Source organism: Lynx rufus, unplaced genomic scaffold (genome assembly GCF_022079265.1).
Source record: "Lynx rufus isolate CCGP_SWC_20201006 ecotype Redwood Valley unplaced genomic scaffold, mLynRuf1.p SCAF_1, whole genome shotgun sequence".
Lineage (NCBI taxonomy): Eukaryota > Metazoa > Chordata > Mammalia > Carnivora > Felidae > Lynx > Lynx rufus.
The window spans coordinates 119810172-119825034 of NW_025814823.1; the positions used below are offsets into that span (position 1 = coordinate 119810172).

Here is a 14863-nt window from a genome sequence, read left to right on the forward strand (position 1 = left end):
AGTTATACTGAGTGTCTCTAGTATTTAAAGGTACATGTATATGGTTTTGGTATAAAATGGGCCCTACCTAAAAGCAAGCTAGATGCTCTTCTTGTAACTTAAGAAAGAGAAATCTACTACAATGCCAGAGAAAAAAGTTATTACATATAACTTTTTGAAACATAGTTTTTCAGTTTTTAAAGTATGCATAAATATGGCTACATATATTGCATTTTAAAGAGAAATTTTAGAAGGGAAATTTTGGCTATACAGGACTCACCAGGTAGCAAGCAAACTCTAGAACTAACCTTTTGCATTAAATACAATTCCATTATAAAGCTGTTTTGACAGGATAACCGTTATATACAAAATGGGTTTGCATGTAATCATTTTGGAGTTCTATAAGACAAGTAACAATAGTCTCTCAATATTGATTTAAATTAAAAAGTATTATCTTGGGGCTGGGAGAGGCAAAAAAATAAAACAATTTGATCCATTTGGGGAATCTGGCTGAAGATTAATGGTCTAAGTCTAAGCAACAGTAGGGAAATTTAATTCCCAAAGCATCCTCTACACTGATCATTGGGAAAAACTGGATATTCACAGAAGGCACTCATTATATCTACCTTAACAATATTAGTGTGTATTTATAAAATGAACTGAAAAAGACAAAACAAATACTATCCACGGATTACAGTAAAAAATACTCTAAAACACTTTGGTATGTTTGAAAACCCAGCCCAAAACAAATTAGTGAGAGTATTCCTCTAGGAAATTAAGTATTAATGAAGAAAAACATATTTATATGATTCCAGAGATCAGAAATCATGATCTTACAAGAAATGTGTTTTATTATCTTAACCTCCTTTTATGATTGAAAACTAACTTTTAAAAAGAACCATTAACATCAGTTTGGTGTTTGTTTTTATTTGGTCTGAAAGTCTCCTTTTTTGAAAAAGGCAACATTTTCCTTCCCATAAGGCATCTTTCTCACAACTATAAATGAGCCTGTCCAAAAATCAGAGGCAGTTTTCTTCAGAAAAAGCCAATGCTATATCAAAATACAAGATATAGCATTTTCTCATAGATTCTCTGGCAAGAGAACATGACATGAACCAAATAAATTTAATACAAGGAAATAATGTTGTAACTCAAAGTACATTGCTTTTCATTTAATCTCTTTTCTGATTCTATACTAAATGACTTCTATTCTTCAAGCTTAGAATAAATTATGAATACAAGTTAAAACCAGAACCTAATTAAAGAAAATGCGACACCGAAAACAGCAAAAGTCAACTCAACACAGTTAAAACTGGGAAAATTTTAATTACTAAGCATCAAATGCACTTTACATTGATAACTGCAGTACTGAAACTGTAACGTTTTAAATCTTTTTCTCAAAAAAGGTTAGTGATTTTCTTTTTCCTAGGAAACATGGAGATACGACTATGAACATTAATGCGTTCAGTCTAGGTCACTATGGTTTAGTTCATGCTAACCTCAACAGGTGCTCACACTTCCTGTCTACAATCAAGTAGACTAGGAACTTGCTGTCTTGTTGAATTTTAGCAAAAACTCCATGAGATAATTTAAAGGAATGTCAAATTTGTGCAGGGCAAACTCATAAAACTCTACATTGGGATCACTTTTTTGCTTCAAGTGCATCTAACTTGAGAATACAGGCAATTTTTCTTTCCCAATCCCTTGGAAAAACATTTCTGCAGTAAATCTTGTGTCTTCTTAACCAAGACTGAGTTGTTTTTAAGAAAAGATTATCAGCCCTGTGGTCAGTTTCCCACAGTTGATAAAAATCTATCAAAAACATCTTAATATAATTTGCAAGAAAAAAATCTGTTTTTCAAAGGCTGCAGAACAGGAAAGAAATAGCACTTCTTATTGGTATAAGCACAAACATTTAAAGCTAGTCATACTGCAAGTAAATCCAACATAGTATTCAAAAGTTCTATAAAAATGAACAAAAGATGTATGTTTACTTCCACTGCGCCAATAGTCAAACGTTAGATCTGCACGGGAGTTGCACTGTAGCAGTTCGCTGGTCCAATATAAGAGTTCAAAGTCCTTTCGGCTCAATGGTGTCCACATGCCAGATCAATTCAGTTCAAAAAACGGAAATTAGGGCAAAGACTCCATATAACAAAGCACAAGGATATGCTACTAGAAGTTGCTGTCCTTCCATGGCTAATGCAGAAATAAAAATTTTGGAAGCCGAAAAACTACACCAACCAATAATTCCAGCAGTGAGAATGATTCCTACCATTCCTCTGTAACCGACAAGGAAAAAGGGGGGGGGGGGGGGAGGCAGTAGATGAGATTAGATACGTAAGAATATAATAATAACCCAATTCTAAAGAAAAGCACTTTAAATCCACATTGTACACATCTGAAGAAACGGTCAAGATTTTGTTTTCAAATGCTAAAATAAAGTACCTCACAGTGAATTCAATAATGCTGAATCATTCACATCCACATTCAAAAAGCTCATTTATAATTACATTTTATGCCTGCCAGCACAGGAGCCAGGTTTCTCAATGTTGGCATCACTGACATTTGGGATGGATGCACTTTTGCTGTGAAGGGCTGTTCTGTACATTGTAAGGCTGGTCAGCAGAACCCGTGGCCTTCAACACTTTTGCATCCCCCAAAATTACTTCCAGACCCTGCCAAATGCCTCCTGAGAGCAAAACTGCTCTGGTTAGAAAATAGTGCATTCATAGAAAATCTCTTTTGTAAAATTCAAATATAAGGGTACCAATCTCAACAAACGAAGAGTCAAGGTTTCTACACTGAAAATCTGAAGCATTTTTACGCAAAGCAGAAACACTGTGAGGCCATCATCTTGCCAAATCTCTAGTATCGAAGAGCTGCTACACGCTCTTCTCCTAAACCTCTCCTTTAACTTTCCAAGTGTAACAAAGCCCCATCACTGGTTGTGCCAGGCACTAGCCACAAGGAGGAGCCTGAACTGTTGATAAAGAAGCTGCATGCTGGCTGTGAGCAGAGAATTTATCAGCAGGAATTTACACCTTTCCTTCTCACCTTACCTAAAACATTATTTAACAAATTACACACTTAAAGCTGCTTACATATACATCTGAGAACATGGTAGGCTACTAACAGCCTCTTGCCATAAAAAGAATGCTTCATTTTCACTTAAAAAGCTGCCAAGTAGACAGTATGTGTTTTATTATTCATTCACTTAACATATGCCCAACATCTTTAAGAAATTAGCTATAGTCTAAAAAATGTGAGAGATGGAAAGTATAATTTTCACAACCTGATCTTTTCATGCAATATTTGACTTAACAATCACTACTGTTCAGTGCCAAGTAAACACAAAAGTAGTGAAATTCTTTATCACAGATAAAAGCAGAGATGGTAATAAAAAAATTTAAATTTATTCTTAGTTTCAGTATTTATCACTGAAATTAATGGAGGATAGTCCTCATTCACAACAGGCACTATCTCAAGTTTGATGAACTAGTGATTTATCTTAAACTGATGGTGAGGGAAATCCTACTACAGAGAACTGGTCAATCAACCCCCAAATAAAGATCAGTACTTACTGCAAAGAAAATATCACCGCAAAACTGGAAAGTAGGATCATGGGAAGAAGACAATATCCAAGGACACTTGCCACGCAACCAAATGAAACACCTGTCATACTCATTAAGTTTAGTAAACAGAACATTCCTAGACATCCAATTGCACTGATCCCATATACATAGCCAAACTGGATTTTGCCAGCCTATGGGTAAAGAAAAGATTATGGATTAAAAGGGAAAAAAATAAATTATTTTTGGCTTTATTTCACCTAAAAAAGTACATGTGGAAAATATTCAATTTGTGAGCATCAAAATCTGTACACGTATCTATTCTTTAAGCAGAGTAGTAAAACAACGATTGGCTATTATACCTTTCTCAGGAAGTCTGAAGTACCTACTTCCCCATATGCATATATTTGGTTTTTCATTTTCCAGGTAGTATATGAACAATTCAGCAAATAAAGACACAAAATCATGCTACAATCACCTTTAAGCAGTAGACTTCTAAAAAGAAATCTGTCTGATTTGAAGCAAATAAACTATAGACCCAAGATGGAAAATCCTGCAGAATGTTTGGATAATAGCCAATATCCCTTGAAAGCAACAAACACCACCAAAAGGAGCTAACAGAAAGGAAGTCAGGATAAGCAGGACACCAGGGTTCTATGGGGAAGGGAGGAGAAAAGAAAAATGACGAACAAGCAAGAAAAATCTAATGGAAGATGTATTTTTCTTTCATTATTTTTCCAAACCATTGGTGGAGTTATACAGTCTTTTGACAAACCAAAAAAACAAAACAAAACTGAATTATGCTCTTGTAAAAGACATTACTGAACAGACTTAAGACAGTAATGTGTTAGGGGCACCTGGATGGCTCAGTCAGTAAAGTGTCTGACTCTCAATCTCAGATCAGGTCATGATCTCACGGTTTGTGAGATGGAGCCCCGGGCTGGGCTCTGTGCTGACAGTGCGGATCCTACTTGGGATTCTCTCTCTCCCCTATTATGTACACATGCATTCTCTCTCTCTCTCAAAATAAGTAAATAAACCTAAAAAAGTATTTCCAAATATATTACATTTATTATCAACGGAGAAGTGATGAATGGGTATAATTTCAAGCAACTCAATACCATTCAAAACACATGAAAGATCTGATGTATAAACAGTCTCAAAAATGGCTCTTGGCCATTAAAGAATGTTGTTTAATCTCATACTGAGAGTTTAAACTAAAATCTTACCAGTAACAATGTGGCTCCAAAGGCAAGGCAAAAAACCATGGGTCCTGCCAAATCAGTCTCATTCATGATGCTGCCATCTGCTACTTTTAATGGATGTAACACTGTTAGTGTTTTTTGCCAGATGTGGTCAAAATTGATACCTAATTCTAAAGGAAGAGAAAATAAGAAAGTCAATTAGGATTTGTTGATATATCTTTAGTTTACCAGAATCTATGTTGGAACAGGAGACAGAATGAAACACTCAGCAATATGAGACATTATTTTGGGGAGTCCTCAATACCAGTCTTCCCTGACTGTGGTGCTTACTCCACAAAAGTCTTATTTCTGCTTTGGTGATGGAAAAAGTGTTTGGATGTGACAAAACAAGACATTCTCAGCTACGACTGCGTAAAAAGGATATATGGACAGGGTTCGGAGTAAGGGGTTCTTCACCTGGGGCTTCAGCAATACCTGGAGATGCTATGAAATTGTATATAAAACTATGTTTCTATGCACAGGTGTGCATTTTTCTGAGAAGAGTATTTTTTTGATTCATAGCTTTCGTTAGACTTTCAAAGGGTATCCGACACCCCCCACCCCCCAGCCCAAAATGTTCAGAAGTACTGCTTTATGGGTTTTGGAACAGAATTTGAAAATCACCGTATTTTTCAATGATGTTACTAGTTTTGCCAACTTCTTCCATATAGAATAATCACTACCATGTTATTTCCTTCCATTTCTTCCACTGACAGAATTGAATCAATAATGTGAAGTAAAAGTCAATGTTCACATATTGACCTAATAATCACTTTATAAAGATCTATTAAAAATCTGGTCCCTTATGGTTCAGTGTGGTTTCATATACACTCTGTTCAAAATGGGTTACTTAGTAGAAAACATTTTTTCTGTAACATTATTCTCTCAAAGGAAGGGATAACTTCTCCAAACTGATTTATTTTCACTAACCAGCTGGACACTACAGAGTACTCTGCAACGAATCCTACCTTCTAATAAAGGTGGCTCATCCTCAAAGTTGTTTCCATAGAACGGCTGAGGTGTTGTTGGAGTGTATGCCTGAGTTGGCTGGAAAATCTGCCCGGTGTACGGCTGTTGCGGCTGCATCATGTCTGGAGGGACAAATCGGCCTTGCTGCGAATAGTCATAGCCAGCATACTGCCTGTAAATCAAAGTTCCATTTCTGAGAATTACGTCAACAGTGGATATCCCTGAGAGCGAGAGAGTCACAGTCACACAGCTCCTAGGATAGCTACTTGGCCAGTTTTCATAAATGGTGTTGAAATGATTACTAGGATCAATATGATTATCTCCAATGGTAAGTTGTCAGTGTTTTTCAGAGAATCTACTTGATGCCAACACTCCTACAGCGCTTAAGAATTTTATAAACTATGAAACTTTTAAAGATTAGGTGGTCAAAAAATGAAAACTTAGAAATCTTATCTATTTCTCCCCCTCTAGTAGTATATATAATATAAAGATAGCTGAGGAATAAAATTTATACCTAAGACTATGGATGAAAACTGAACATGATAGACTTTGTACTACAAGTTATGTAATTTCCCACTGTGGTTTGACTCTCCATTGAATGTTCAATCATTCTTCTTTACTCTCTGTAGTATGTTATTTTTTTACAAGTGTGTAAATCTCTTTAAGAACAACCATCAATTTCAAACACAGAATGGAAAAATTCAAGCCTCTTTCTCGAAAGCTTTCTTAATATAACAAAACATTATTAGTATTACCTTGCATTTTAATAGCACTTTCAATTTTTCAAAGTAGGTATACGCTTACTGTCTCATTTGATATGTGCTGTAGTAAAATCCCGCACTGTAGAAAAAGAGGCTTTACCATGGCTATTTTAGTGATGAAAAAAACCCAAAAAAACAACAGTGAACAGAAGGACATTGAAGCAGTATCTTTAAAAACTTGTTTTACCATGTTCTGGGGAAAAATATGACTTACCCATCAATGGGACTAATCTAAATACAAAGTAAGAAATACAGAAGTAAAATAATTATTTTAAAAAGAACTGAGAAAGCTTAAAGATCCTTTAATTACCTTTTAAAATTCTATAGTTTCCTTTTGATAAATATAAGACTAACGACTGCCATGAATATTACTTGAGATTTTAAAATTAAATCTTAAATTAACTGAACATCTTGATTAAAAGCAAATCTGAAGCGCCTGGTTGGCTCACTAAGAGTCTGACTCTTGATTTTGGCTCAGGTCATGAACTCATGGTTTGTGAGATTGAGCCCCACAACTGGCTCTGCTTTGAGAGAGCGGAGCCTGCTTGGGATTCTCTCTTCCCCTCTTTCTCTCTCTAAATAAATAAGCAAACATTTAAAAAATAAAATAAAAGCAAATCCAAATAATGGGAAAATTTCAACTATACATAATCCTCTGGAGAGTCCAATGGGACTCTCATGATTTATTTACCACTCTAGTCCAATCCAAGCTTAAAAAAAACGTTATTTAGTTTTCTGGCTATATAGTAATATAGAATTCGATGAAGCATTATTTTTTTTTAATTTTTAATTTTTATTTATTTTGAAGGAGAGGGAAAGAGAGAGAGAGCACACATATAAGCAGGGGAGGGACAGAGGGAGAGGGAGAAAGAGAATCCCAAGCAAGCTCTGTGCTGTCAGTGCAGAGTCCAACACAGGGCTCGAACTCACAAACCGCGAGATCATGACCTGAGCTGAAATCAAGAGTTGGATGCTTAACTGACTGAGCCACCCAGGTGTCCCAAAGCATTATTTCAACAGCAAACAATAAAAAACAAAATAAACAGTTATGAGTAAATATCCTGTAATATGGCATAAATTACTATGCGCTTGTTAAAAAAAATGAGGTACTTCTATGTGAATAAGGAACGATAATCAAAAAATACTTAGTGGGCAGAAACAAAAAAACCCAATGTTCAGAATAGTATATGCCATATGCACCCACTCTGATTGTAGTTTTTAGAATACATCTGTATCTATATATTTGAATATGTGTATTTTATACACATATACATACATTACCTATAATTATATAGGCTTAAGAATAATGTAACATTTAATATAATACACATAATTATATAGGTAAAGGGACTTGGAAGCAAGGGGAAGTGGAAGACTTAATTTTCACATTAAAAACTTCTGCATCTTTAAAACTGTTGTACATAGGGGCGCCTGGGTGGCGCAGTCGGTTGAGCGTCCGACTTCAGCCAGGTCACGATCTCGCGGTCCGTGAGTTCGAGCCCCGCGTCGGGCTCTGGGCTGATGGCTCAGAGCCTGGAGCCTGTTTCCAATTCTGTGTCTCCCTCTCTCTCTGCCCCTCCCCCGTTCATGCTCTGTCTCTCTCTGTCCCAAAAATAAATAAACGTTGGAAAAAAAAAAACATATTTAAAACTGTTGTACATTTATTATTTATCAAAATTCATTCATTCTAAAATGTTATAGGTAACATATAGGCACATATTAGCTACTGAAAATTTACAAAAATACAAGTCACCTATCTGAATGTTACTTTATAAAGCACAGTTTTAAGTGTTTAATGTGCATTATATCATATTACGTCACTATAACTTTAGGAGGTTGCTTTTAACATCCTTCCCATTATAAAGATGTATAAACTAATATTTAGGTTAAAATGATTTGCCTATGGTGGTGCCAAGATTCAAAACTAGACTTTTTGACTCCGGGGACCAACTTTTAACAATGATAATAATAATCACCCCCAAATCCTAATTTATGGAGATAGCTATAATATCTTTTTTTCCCATATATGTCTTTTTCCATTTTAGTATGAAATATGTTGATTTCTATTTACTTAAACATACACACACATATCCCACAGGATTAGCAGGTTGAACTGAATTAGGGGAAGAATTCACATTTTCTGATTTAGTACAATATGCTATTATGTTGATCTCTGTTAGAATGTATCATAAATCTAAAACTGGGTTTATGAAACAGCTAGAAAAGCTCCATATGGAGGCTGATACAATCTGCATCAACAGAATGTATTTTATTCTCTCTCACACAGAAAGACACACACAGAGAGAGAGAGAGAGAGAGAGAGAGAGAGAGAGAATATGAATGTCTATGCAATAAAAAAAAAAAAAAAAGAATGGTACAGACCAGTGGTTCTCAAACTCTTTGTCCTTAGGATCCCCTTTCACTTTCAAAATTTATTACTGGGAAACCCAAATATTTTTTATTCCTGTGGGATGTATCTGTCAATATTTATCATATTAGAAATTAAAACTGAGAAATTTTTAAAATATTTAATGGGGCGCTTGGGTAGCTCAGTTGGTTAAGTGTCTGACTTTGGCTCAGGTCATGATCTCAAGGTTTGTGGGTTCAAGCCCCATGTCGGGGTCTGGGCTGACAGCTTGCAGCCTGAAGCCTGCTTTGGATTCTGTGTCTCCCTCTCTCTCTGCCCCTACCTTGCTTGCACTCTGTCTCTCTCTCTCTCTCAAAAATATATAAACGTTAAAAAAAATAAATATTAGTTCATTTAAAGTAACAATAAACTTTTCACATATTAGCATAAAATTTTAATGAAAGAATTACTTTAAAAAATTACTGAGAAAAGTGGCACTGTATCATATTTTTGACAATCTTGGTCCTGTCTGGTTTAACAGAAGACAGCTAAAAATTCTTGTATCTGCTTCTGTTGTCAGTTTGTGGTAATATATTGTCTTAGTCGAAGTATCTGAAGAAAATGTAGTGAGGCAGACAAGTAGCTGGAAACTTATTTAACAACCTTTTCAGATTATCATGGATATTCTTTTCATTCTGCATCAAAATTCAAAACAAGATGGTAGTTTTTTAAACTTAAGTTGCAACAGAGAAGATGGAACAACTACTAATAAACATCCTTCTTAAGTTTATTTGAGAGAGAGACAAAGAGTGTGTGCATACACACACACATGCAAGCAGAGGAGGGGCAGAGAGAGAAACCCAAGCAGGCTCCACACTGTCAGCAGGGCCCAAGGTGGGGCCTGAACTCACAAACCGTGAGATCATGACCTGAGCCAAAATCAAGAGTCAGATGCCCAACCAACTGAACCACCCAGGTGCTCCACTGATAAACTTTTTATACTATACTGTTTCACAGAATACAGTAATGTGCTTTGCACTTTGAACGGATCCTTTCTTTACTCATTTTTGATTCTGTAACCTTCACTGATGATTTAGAAAATATTAGTATGAGTGTTACCTATCTCCCAAATATTAACATATTTAATATAAAAACATATATATGAAAGGTAAGTATAAGAAAATCACATTTGTTAATATGACCAGTGATTTCATCAGAAAAATGGTTATTACTAGGAAGCTGACAGTTATGGACAGTTTTCCCAAATCCTCATTTTTACCTGAAAACTTGAATTTAACCACTGGCTACACATACTGTCAGTTTTTTTTTCTTGAAGTAAGGGGCTCAACTATTTCATCATCAAGAAAACATCTGCCCAGTACTGAAGTCTAAATAACCATAGTTTGTCAGATGTTCTTTCCAATAGAAATGGTTTTCAAGAAAAAGCAGCTACTTCAGCCTGCGATTCCGAATGCACAGGGTCTTTTCCTAACCACTGCTCTCCAGTACACACCAGAAGTGCTTTAGGACCTTTTCCCATTTCGTCATGCAGCACAGTTCTACTGTGTGTGCACTGAAGGGTCAGGATTTAATAACACGGTAATTTTTACTGCTTCATCAAGGGCATCCTTATATAAAAGTGGTCCCCCCTACACCCCAGCAAGTGTGTGGCAATAAAGAATATAATGATTACTGGAACGATTTGATGCCCTTGTCTTGATTCACATTCAGGTACTAGCAATTTTATCAACCACTGTTTTTAAAACATGAGTACAAATGTCAACACACCTAAAAAGGTATATAATGTCTTAGTACTGTTATAAAAATAGTCTTGCCCTTACAGACTCCTTGAAAGTTCTCAACAACCCTCTAGGGTCTGAAGGCCACACTTTTGAATGGTGATGTAAGACTCATAAATGCCATGTAACGAAGAGAAATAGTCCCCAAGAAAACGACTGCTTCAAAAGTGGTGTCTTCATTCCTTCTTTAAGATGCAAGAAAGACAACGCCATGGAATTTTACAGTTTTCCTTTTCTGGGAGGACCTGGTCGGGAAAAATTCCTGACTTGCTCCTGCTGGTTTTAAACTAGAACACAGTATGGTAAATACGATCTGTACTGACTAAATCAACACTGTATTCCATAAAGATATTTATCAGTTAAGTCAAAAATGAAAAAATATTAGCTTTAAATACTTTAAAAATATGGGGCGCCTGGGTGGCGCAGTCGGTTAAGCGTCCGACTTCAGCCAGGTCACGATCTCACGGTCCGTGAGTTCGAGCCCCGCGTCAGGCTCTGGGCTGATGGCTCGGAGCCTGGAGCCTGTTTCCGATTCTGTGTCTCCCTCTCTCTCTGCCCCTCCCCCGTTCATGCTCTGTCTCTCTCTGTCCCAAAAATAAATAAATGTTGAAAAAAAAATATAAATACTTTAAAAATATGTAATTGGTATTTTATAGGCATATCTAACATACAATGTGGGACCTGTCCAATATGACAGTCATAAAGCTCAATAGATTAAGATCAAAGGGCCTTTCACTTGTTGCTGTTGTTGTTGTTATATGAACATATAAATGATACTTATAAATGAAACCCAATTGTTACTGCTAATACATTAAGCTTTCTGTTTTCCTAGGCTTCATCTATAAACTCCCATTTGTTAATTGCAATAGTGGGTATGCAAATACCTGGAATAAAAGTTCATTACACTGAAACAGTGCTTACTAGTACATGATTTGATTGTAATGGAATTGAGAATAGTTAGCAACAGAATATGTAAACCACCTCCCTGCAGAAAACTGAAAGGAGAAGATGTTAACTGGGATGAAAAGATAAGCCACACCTTTAAGTGATGCAAACACAGACAGGGCAGGAAAGAAAGGCAGAGATAAATACACCTAGGAGGCTGTAATCCAAATGTCATAGTTCTGTTGAATGCAAACACCATTTAGCTAAAAACAGGCCCACATACAGAGGCAGGTTTTCCAAAGCCCTGTGGCTGCACTCTGACCAATCTTTCATTGATTTTCCCTCTTGTACACTGATTAAAAAACAAAACAAAACAACAAAACACGTTTTTAAGTAAATAAAGGAATGGATATTTCTCAACATGATGTTTCCAATTCTGCTCATTGAAGGAGTCCTGGACCACCCAAACAAGGTTAATCCACCCTGGTATACTTAATGCCTGATGACATTACTTTCAAACTTCTAAGAAACTAAGAATATGATGTCCTAGAGATTGGTAGAATGCCTCAGCTAATGTATTTCTACCACTAACACCAAAGCCTATTTAAAAAGCAGAGTGTTTTGTTCTGTTTTGTTCTTAAAAGTTCAGGGCTGAAAGGTTTTGAGATCCCTCTTCCGTCTGCAACTGGCAACTTGTGTGTACTGAGCACAAGGCTTTGGTAAGAAGAGTAATAAAAATGATTATCACTTGATATATAAAATCACCTGATGATTCACAACAGGCAGCTTACACTGCTAAACAGTGTCACTAAGTACTCTGAGTTAACAGTGACAAGGTCTGAAATCTGGAATGATTTAACTTCTAAACTAGCCATCACAAGATTTAAAAATTTTAACTGGTTCTGTGGACTAAATAGCCTAGGTATCTTCTAAGTCCTTTAAGCTCCTACCCATATCTTAAATGATGTAGAAATACTATTACGAGGAAATAGTTCCTTAACAATCAACTTTTGCACTCGGGCCCGCTCGAAGATTTTGCAGAAGGCACCGAACTCTAACTAGGGCAATCCCTTCAGGCCAAAACCAGTGTCATAGATCTTTCCAGAGGAAGGAAGATTATGAAAAATCACCTTCCTGACAAGGGAATGTTGCCACATTCAGTTTTAGGCAATACCAAACATTCAGGATACATGCTTTCACTTTAATCTTGACTAAATAAATGGTCAAAGTTGACAAGTTACTTGCTATAGGGTCCTCCACTTCCTCCATAATCATAGGACTGCTGTGAATGGTCATCGATGCTGTAACTTGTCTGGTAGAAATCCGTGTTTAAGTTATCAAAGCCTGACATTGCAAATGATCTGCAAGAGAAGAAGAATGGCAAATACTGTTTATACCCAAGATCCTACTGAATTCGTTTCGATACTAGGCAAAAAGCCTCAGAAGGCAGTAAATTATTTCTTCTGGAATTTGAGGCACCAGCATTTGGACGATAGGTCTGGGTGGCAGTTACAAAGGAAACGTCTAATCTCGAAATCACGAGCTGGGAAGACACCTCCATTACAAGGAGCCAGTATGCCCAGGCCCCTTGTCATTAAATTGTTATTACAATTGTCACTATAACTAGGGAAAGGGTCGTGGGGGCTGGTTCCTTGGAGGTCTAAAAACAATAAAGACGATTCCTCACCTCGGGGGAAGGGCTTTGCCGCTGACAATGCGACTACCTCTTTGCAAAATAAGGCCTGAGCCTGCCGCGACGGTGCAGACTCCTAGAAAGCCACGCTTGAGGTATAAGGGACGCGTCAAAGCAAGGACCTGAAAGGGAGCGAGGGTCTGAGCGAAAGGACCGGAACGCTGCGCCGAAAGGCGGCAACAAGCCGCGCTGCACTGAACTGCGGAGAAGCCGAACAGTGTGCCACAAGCTGAAAACACTCACCAAATGGAGAAGCGGCGGCAGCGGCTCCGGCAAACCCCCAAAACCCCCAAACACCGCTTAGGACCCTGAACTGGCTCCGTTGCTACGTGTCACAAGGCCAAAGAACCGCTTCCGGGGCACGCCCGCTCGCGCAGGCGTGTTGGTAGACTTTGCGCCTCTCTTGGGTCGGATGTGGGGCGGGCCGGGGAAGGGGAAACCTGATGCGGAGCATGCGCAGTGTCGATTGATCAGTCTATTTGCGGGCCAACGAGAAGGGAAATACTTCCCGAAGCCTGGTTACCGACAGAGGCAGAAAGGCGCAAGCGCAGAAATTTGTTAGTTACGGTCTGGAGGACTAATTCCTCAATAGACCGGAGACCTGGAGGAGGGTTTGCAAATGCTGTTAATGAGCGGACGGAGCCGGTCTCCTGTCCACAAACCACAGAACGCCGGTCTCTGTGGACTTAGTGTAATTCAGACAGTGTTACAGAGTTTAGGTGTATTATTTAATCCTTACACCCTAATGAGATGATCACGCTATTACTCTCCTTTTGTAAGTGAGGCTGTCAAATGTTCATTTAGTAACATTGAATGCAGTGTTGCATGACATCTCACCTAGTTGTGCTGTTGGAGATACTATGATGAATGCAAGCTAAATGGTGCTGCTCACCTGGGATTGGTTGGGGTGGGGTTAACACATAAATATATGTAAAATGGTTACTAATATTGTTAAGTCCTCTATAATTTTTTGAAAGAGTGTAATATTCATCTGGGACGGAAAATCTGGAAAGGCACTTTGAGAAGGGAATGATCAAAAGGAGTTAAAAGTGAAAAGGGGAACAGAAGGGCATGAATATTTCAGGCAGTAAAAATAGTGTGTGCAAGGCTTAGGGTTAAGGAAAACATGGTGTGAGGAAAGGTGTAACCTTTGCACTATTAACATTTTAATCTAAATGATTCTTGTGGGGCAGAGGGGGACAGGGGATGCTGCCTTGTGCACTGTAGAATGTTTGGCAACATCCCTGAACTTTATCAGCTATATGCAAATAGTACGACTCCCATCCCCACTGCCACCTTGTGACAACTAAAAATGTCTCTTGGATAACATCAGAGTTTGGAAATCACTGGTCTAAATGAACCCAGGATGATTAGACAAATGAGGAAAGCCACACAGAAGTTGAGACTGGAGCTAAAGGCCAGGATCAGGGATAGAGTGTCTTGTGGGATTCTGGTACTGGTTCTAAAAGAAAAGGGGAACCACTGAAGGTTATGAACTGAAGAGTGGCATAATTTGATTCTTTTATTTTGATTGCTCTGGATTCTGTGTGAAATCACTTTCTGTAAGTAAAGGAATTCTAACTCCAAATGCCATGGTGTTAACCAATGAGCAGA

At 37.5% G+C, this 14863-nt stretch overlaps 1 protein-coding gene across 3 annotated transcripts; it reads right to left on the reverse strand.

The window, feature by feature from the left end:
* Window positions 1-886: 886 nt before the first annotated feature.
* Window positions 887-13592, reverse strand: YIPF5 (Yip1 domain family member 5). Of its 3 annotated transcripts, none has more exons than XM_047086430.1 (6): window positions 13493-13592; window positions 12798-12917; window positions 5764-5936; window positions 4781-4926; window positions 3564-3745; window positions 887-2261 (listed from the first exon to the last, which is right to left on the reverse strand). In XM_047086430.1, exons 2-6 carry the CDS (start codon window positions 12905-12907, stop codon window positions 2099-2101), a joined length of 774 nt encoding a protein of 257 aa, XP_046942386.1. In that variant the 5' UTR covers window positions 12908-12917; window positions 13493-13592; the 3' UTR covers window positions 887-2098. The 3 variants fall into 3 exon arrangements, with proteins under 3 accessions (XP_046942386.1, XP_046942397.1, XP_046942405.1); XM_047086441.1 differs by lacking the exon at window positions 13493-13592 and adding an exon at window positions 13244-13335; XM_047086449.1 differs by lacking the exon at window positions 12798-12917 and having other exon boundaries at window positions 13493-13573.
* Window positions 13593-14863: the final 1271 nt, after the last annotated feature.

Excerpts from the sequence above, each read along its gene's own strand:
- YIPF5 (XM_047086430.1), bottom strand. The coding sequence starts at position 12,907 with ATGTCAGGCTTTGATAACTTAAACACGGATTTCTACCAGACAAGTTAC. Across the intron at positions 3,746-4,780 it reads TTGGAGCCACATTGTTACTG|GCTGGCAAAATCCAGTTTGG; the intron begins GTAAGATTTTAG and ends CTTTACCCATAG. Across the intron at positions 2,262-3,563 it reads GCGGTGATATTTTCTTTGCA|AGGAATGGTAGGAATCATTC; the intron begins GTAAGTACTGAT and ends TGTCGGTTACAG.